General features: G+C 26.8%; 3 protein-coding genes across 3 annotated transcripts in view; all 3 read left to right on the forward strand.

Moving 5' to 3' along the window:
* The first annotated feature begins 634 nt into the window (after positions 1-634).
* On the forward strand, positions 635-3,344 carry LOC105562319. The gene is made up of 7 exons (XM_012013061.1): positions 635-1,101; positions 1,422-1,696; positions 1,877-2,038; positions 2,363-2,618; positions 2,883-2,951; positions 3,021-3,110; positions 3,241-3,344. The coding sequence occupies exons 1-7, from the start codon at positions 841-843 to the stop codon at positions 3,334-3,336; spliced, it is 1,209 nt and encodes a 402-aa protein (XP_011868451.1). The 5' UTR covers positions 635-840; the 3' UTR covers positions 3,337-3,344.
* Positions 3,345-3,736: 392 nt separating this feature from the next.
* On the forward strand, positions 3,737-4,841 carry LOC105562371. The gene is made up of 3 exons (XM_012013165.1): positions 3,737-4,113; positions 4,456-4,717; positions 4,834-4,841. The coding sequence occupies exons 1-3, from the start codon at positions 3,847-3,849 to the stop codon at positions 4,839-4,841; spliced, it is 537 nt and encodes a 178-aa protein (XP_011868555.1). The 5' UTR covers positions 3,737-3,846.
* A 1,767-nt stretch (positions 4,842-6,608) lies between these two features.
* LOC105562372 overlaps positions 6,609-6,989 on the forward strand; it is a 4,038-nt gene continuing 3,657 nt past the window's right edge. Inside the window, exon 1 of the mRNA XM_012013166.1 lies at positions 6,609-6,930. Coding sequence (XP_011868556.1) covers positions 6,655-6,930 — 276 coding nt within the window. The 5' untranslated portion in view covers positions 6,609-6,654. The remainder of the gene's footprint in view (positions 6,931-6,989) is intronic.

The following is a 6,989-nucleotide window of genomic DNA, read 5'->3' on the forward strand; positions in this document are numbered from 1 at the left end:
TATAGATATTATAAGATATTATCGGATTTAATTAATATTAGAAAAATAAAATGTTTCTCAACAGATTGACAAATTCTTATTTTTGATCATGAAATATAGGATGATGTAAATAACGATTTGATTGCTTGAATAATTGTGCAAAATGAAGCAATTTTAATACAATTATTTACAAATTATGCAGTTTCTATTACAACTGTTACAAAGGCCATTACAAATCTCGCTTGGATTATTATGGTCTTAATTTCGTACAATGAGTAGTTATTTTTGGATACCATAATATAATTGTAATGTGACTTGTAAAATAAAATTGCATACTATCTGATGGAATTTTAAATCAGTATTAGAAATAAAATATTTAATATAATAAATTGTTAGTATTATTAATAATTAGTCTCTGGAAATGTTAATAGATATGCTAAAACATATGAAACAATGTTTCTTTCAATTTGCACGAAATATTGCATTAATCGTAATACTCATGATACAAGAACATCTACATAAGAGGAATATTAAAGAAATATAATAGGTACTGTTTTAAATTTACAGAAACAACATTTGCAAATGCAAATGTATATTGCATTTATTTCACTTTTTCATTTTATTAAAATTTGAATTATTTCATAAATAATAAGTCCTCTTTTCTACTAGATCGATATTTTAATTTGCATAAGAGCTAGCTGAAAACTAGTATAACTGCTGAAATTATGGAAAGTGTTATTTTTTTCAAGAGTATTAATGTCAATGTAATTTATATTCTTTCACATTACAACACATTTATAAGACGTTTAATACCCTGACACGAAGCAACAGTTCTTAAGTTAATTCTGTTAAGAAATCGTCATGGAGAAAATTCGAACGGCTATATCACCACTTTTGACCGTGTTGTGCTTATGCGGATTTGGAGTGTTTGAATATCCCCAAAATCAACCGAGATTTTATCTCACCATTTTTTACATTCTGATATCGTGGCTATCTTACGCCTACATCGTCTTCAAAACGAAACTATTTCTTCAGAGGAACGAACTTGATTATCCCATGTTTAATCACACTAATATGGTTTTTGCAATACTATACATGTTATTCAACTTTTATTATAATAAGGTATGATAATTCAACTTAATCTTGTAAGTATCGATAAGGTAAGGTTTAATTCTTTTTCATATGTTTTTATACGGATACATTGAAGAAGAAATATTGAAAAATTATATCATTATGTTATGTGGACTATCTATTACTACACTATTTTTGGAAGTAATGCAAATTCATTTTGAAAAAGTCACATGAATGCAATACTTCCAAAAATAAATTTATAACATTTTAAATAATAATATAAAATATAATACAGAATGGCCACAAATGTATAAGCTCATATTTAAAATATATATTGACAAGTATTTAGTTTGCTTGTAATATACTTTCAGAAATTTAAAAATTGTTTGGACAAAATAGATATTGTAAACAACACATTGGAGAAGCTTGGGACACCAAAGAACTATGTAAAATTGCGGATACAAATTATATGGTTAATCACTGGGTGGACTATTTCGATGTTTGTAATAGATTTAAACGATTATTTGTGGTACGGTAAAAAACTTTCTAAATTTTTCTCCATAATGACTATATGTATACCACCTATTGGAAATCATACATTTTATATCAACACGCTGTACGATTTTATGTACATGACACTGCTAAGGTTTGTAAATAATGTCGTAATGTAATAAATATTGTATTGTATAATAAGTGTAAATTTGTTTCTTGAATAACGTTCTTAATAGATTACAATATCATGACAAATTGTAGCAAATCGTGTAGACAGATTTTATCATATAATAATTTTATTCCGTAAATTAATTTTGCATCGCATTTAATGCAGATATGTAGGATCTCAATTTGAGCACGTTAACAAGTATATTGAAGAGATAGCAGAACAGAAGAAACAAAGAGTAAGATATGCCTGGACTACTTCTACTGCACCCCTGATTCGTCAACACAGAGCTGACATTGAAATATCAAAACAAAATATATGGATTTTGATGTAAGCATATAGCAGAAAGTATTAAATATATTATAGCAGTTCTCAAACTGTATGTCAATAATAAATTAAAATTTTACTAAAGAAGATGTTTATTATAAAATTATTATGTATGTTTGAACACATACATAAACATTGTCATTTGTTAAATAAAATTGTTTATAAAACTATAATAAGCTACAAAAACTTTATAACATTAATTTTTTTAGTAAAGACTTTATAATAAAAGTCTGAGAGCTGCGGACATATAAAGTAAAAATAAATATATTATAGTTTATTATGAACTTTATTCAATGATCCAACAATATCGTCAGGTACATTTCACAGGCATATTCATCTCGAATTATGTTCGATATCATGTCAATTAAATATGATATTTGGATTGCAAATGGTGATGCAAGCGATTGCATTTCACGTTTTTACAGTGCAAATTATTTATGAATCTTATATCATAATGATGATGTTATATGACAACTTCACATACGAAAAACTTATGGATTGTTTCGGTATTTATTTCTGGATCATAATCAATACCATAAAAATGATTGTCCTTAATTACATCTGCGAGAGAGTTTGTATTAAGGTACATACAGTTACAAAAATATATATGTTACACACAATAAAATTATAAATTACTATTTTTGTCACGTGTATTAGTAATTTACGCGTTTTCATGTATGCTTATAAAAAAAATTATTTTCTTTTTCTTCTTTTACTTATATTGTATAAAACATTATATTATTCAAAATGTTAAAATTTATTTGAAAAATAATAAATATTTTCTATACCTACATGTAATTTATATTTTTATCTAAATATTTAAGTATAGCTGTTAATTATATTTCAGGCAAATACAACAGAAAAATTTTTGAACAAATTAACAAATCTTACTTTCGATATCGAAACTCAGGAAACTGTAAGCGATTTTTATATAAATGTACATTTGCATAAAATTAAATGTTTTTAATTACATAATTATTTACAGCTTATGCAGTTTCTATTTAAAATATTAAGGAAACCATTAAAAATCTCTGGATTTGGACTTTTTTATTTCGGTTTTAAATTCCTTCTTGAGGTTTGTATTTTTCTTTAGATATGTGATAAATTTTAGATTTATAAATTGACTTAAACATGTCAGAGATAAAATCTTTTTACTATAAAATATTTTTGTTAAATATGATACTAATATACATCATCTTTTCTAGTGTGCAAGTTTCATTGCAATGATCATCGTATTTGTGATACAATCACCCCCACGAGGAGACAGTTCTATAGGTGCTGAAATGAGAAAAAATGTTTAAACATTGCTTATATTAATTCGTTTCATTAAACCTTTATTAAAATCAAACTTTGTTAGTTTTGATACTAATTAGAAAAATATGTCATTTATTAGACGGTAATTTTTTTACATACATATATGTTATCATATTAATAATTTAAATTAAAGAGTATAAGATATAAAATATAGATGTTAAGAGTAACATCAATACACTATTATTTCAATACACTATTTGTACAAACCCCCCCCCCCCCCGCGCGCGCGCATGCACACACATATACATGCACTATATTTCTCAACATTCTTATTTTAATAAAAATGTTAAAAACAATAAATTCTTATTAAGAATGCATTCGCTTTACATCAATATATGTCCTTAGACCTATTTAAATAACTCATGGTATGTATTTAACAGAGATCGATAATTCCAATGTGCATTAGTGCTGCAAAGACAATTACGAAAATTTACTGTCGTTGTAGTCATACCCAGTCAACAGGAAAAGCATAGTTCGTAATTTCAACGATACCTGACATGACCAAGAGCATTCAAACTATTCTATCACCTCTGCTAATAATCACTTACGTGCTTGGTTTAAGAATTGTCGAGTTTCCAGCAGGTCGTTCCAGACCATGGCTCAGTCTTTTATACATACTGTTATTGTGGTTAACTTACTATTATTTCCTATATTCCACTGCAACGTTTTATATGAATCTTTATTCTCTCATACACCATATTTGCCATTGGCTGAACAGTTCCATAATATTTTTATCAATTATAAATGGAATATATCACGACAAGGTAGGGTAATTTAATTTCTTTTATTTACTAAATAAATCTTATCTTAATTGTATTTAAATAATTTTAATTGCAAAGTAAATCATTATGTGATAAATGAATCTTTTTGATTGGTTGATACATAAATCTTACTATTTATTGTAATACAAAAACTATTATAAAAATAGTTCTAAAAATATCTCGTATGTTAAGATTATATAAGTTATTAGCTCCTTTTTGGTGATAATATAGTACACTACATTTAATATAGTAATACTAGAATTCTAATATTACTTAATACAATATAAAAAAACCTTTCAAAAAAAATAATTATATATATATCTTGTGCTCCATTCTTGTGTACAGAAATTTAGGCATTGTCTGAAGAAGCTTACCATTATAGACGTTACGTTAGAAAAATTGGGAACAACAATAAATTATCAACAACTGTATACGAAAACAATATGGCTTGTTCTAGGATGGATTGTAACAGCCATATTAATAAATTGTGTGCATGTGTTATACGTATACTATCAGCATAATTTAGATATTCCAAGAATTATTTGCATCTCCATGTTGATAAACTATTGTTCTCATATTAATGTTATCGACGATTTAACCATTACAAGTATACTTGGGTTGGCATTTTATATACATATATTTATATTAGTATTACTATAGTAAAATTTTATGTGTGCAATACGTATATGTGCAATAAGAGAAAAGTCCCCCATTACGAGATAGACTCCTAAGATGAGATAGCGAGGTTTCTATTAAATTAATAGACATCATCTGTTGAATCCACCATGAATTTATTGCCCTTGGAGTGAAATCTGTTTAGTGGGAAATTTATTGTTAGATTGTGTAATCGTTGCGAAAAAAGATTTGTAATTAAATTTGAGTGTTGAAAACCCTCTATCTAATATTAAAAACCTATCTCATAATAGAGGACTTTCCTCTACAATACTCTACATATATGTATGTATAAAACATAAATTCAGAAAAATCATTATGCTATAATACATAAAAAATCAGATCTTTTAAAACTTTTTGAGAACTTTCCTTACAATACATGTTTATATGTACATAATAATAATCATCACAGTTACTTAATATTTTCTGTACATATACATAGATATATAGGATTAAAGTTTGACCAAATTAACGAACATCTTCAAAATTTGACAAACACTAACAAACAACCAATGAAACAAGCTTGGGAAAATACTTTGTTGGATTCGCCTCGATGCATACTTCTAAAAACTCCTAGAAATAAACAAACGATATGGACCATAATGTAAGTAAATTCTAATGAGTTTACTCTATAATAAGATCGAATAGCAAGAATTAAAATATCATCTTTATGCAGGCAACTTCATTTAGAATTATGTAGAATATCCCGTGAAATAGATTCGATATTTGGAATGCAAATGACTTACAAAATGGGATGTTATTTTGGCTTTATGGCAATTAACCTTTATGAACTTTTTAATGTGATATTTATCAAGAATTATGTTATAAATAATAGCAATATATTCACTTGTATTCAGATAATTTGGTTTTCCCATAATGTTTTAAAACTCCTTCTCGTTAATTATATATGTGAAAAAGTCAGCACAAAGGTATCAAACTTTTTTAGCTGAATTATTTTTAATAAGTGTACACACGCATGTGCGCACGCAAAAATACACACACACCCACGCAAACTATAGAATAACATTACATAAATATTACATTCCTAAATTAAAAATAGTTTTAATTTATTTTGGCTCTTTCAGGCGAGTGCAACGAAAACTTTTGCAAATAGAATATTATATTCTATGTGTGATGTTGAAATCAGTCAAAATGTAAGTTTTAATATAAATTTTATATTACTAAAATAAACATAGGTTTTAATTCGAAAACAGAAAGCTACTACTAGTTTGACGATCTGTATTTTTTTTCTAATGTATAACAGATATCGCAATTATTACTACAAATAAATCAATCGCCACTCAGATTCTACGGACTTGGCCTATTTCAATTTGGATTCAAATTTCTCCAGGGGGTATGTTTTCTTCACTAAATAATAAATCCATTATTAATATCTAAAAAGATAATTTATCTTTCAGTTTACTACATCTGTTACAACAGTTGTTGTTATATTAATACAAGCGCATACAAATAAATAAATATTTTTAAGAGATATAATATATTTTAAACGAGCATGTCTTGTCTGTATTCAATATAATACTCCAGTTAATGCAATGCAAAACATGTTCAATAAGCATCGGTATATAATCTGTATGTATATTATGTATACAATACACAAGATAAATATATTAGAAATATAAATATATTACAATATTTATGTATTTCCTACTTTACATGACTGTATTTATTTTAAGTAAAAACAAAGGGATATCCATCATCCGTCCAGTTTAAACAGTGATGCATAAATTGTAGTAGACTGATTACTTTAATATCCATAAGTACCTAATCGACATAATAAAGATCCGCTATCGTTACCATTCACTTACGACTTCTACAACCAACTAGTCAATAAAAGTATAGTTTGAAATAGAAATGTGTGCAACGACCAAAAGTATTCGAAAAATTTTGAAGCCATTTCTAATAATCAGTTATGTGTTTGGTTTAAGACTTGCCAATTTATCTAGTCATGCAAAATTATGTCTTAGTGTTCTGTACATGCTGCTAGTTTGGTGTATGTACTATTTCCTCTCAAGAACTACCATAATGTCTGTGTTTTTTGAACGTCGTTCCATCGGGCAGCACGTTTGCTGTGCACTAGAAATCCTCACAACTTTATTGTCAATTGTATTGGGTATATACCATGATAAGGTAAGAATATATAAAAATATGTAGTTACTAATAAGAAGAAATTTTATATACAGGGTGGG

Source organism: Vollenhovia emeryi, unplaced genomic scaffold (genome assembly GCF_000949405.1).
Source record: "Vollenhovia emeryi isolate VEMERY1.0 unplaced genomic scaffold, V.emery_V1.0 DF939190.1, whole genome shotgun sequence".
Classification (NCBI taxonomy): domain Eukaryota; kingdom Metazoa; phylum Arthropoda; class Insecta; order Hymenoptera; family Formicidae; genus Vollenhovia; species Vollenhovia emeryi.

Excerpts from the sequence above, each read along its gene's own strand:
- LOC105562371 (XM_012013165.1), top strand. The coding sequence starts at position 3,847 with ATGACCAAGAGCATTCAAACTATTCTATCACCTCTGCTAATAATCACT. Across the intron at positions 4,114-4,455 it reads ATGGAATATATCACGACAAG|AAATTTAGGCATTGTCTGAA; the intron begins GTAGGGTAATTT and ends TCTTGTGTACAG.
- LOC105562319 (XM_012013061.1), top strand. The coding sequence starts at position 841 with ATGGAGAAAATTCGAACGGCTATATCACCACTTTTGACCGTGTTGTGC. Across the intron at positions 1,102-1,421 it reads TCAACTTTTATTATAATAAG|AAATTTAAAAATTGTTTGGA; the intron begins GTATGATAATTC and ends ATATACTTTCAG. Across the intron at positions 3,111-3,240 it reads GTTTTAAATTCCTTCTTGAG|TGTGCAAGTTTCATTGCAAT; the intron begins GTTTGTATTTTT and ends CATCTTTTCTAG.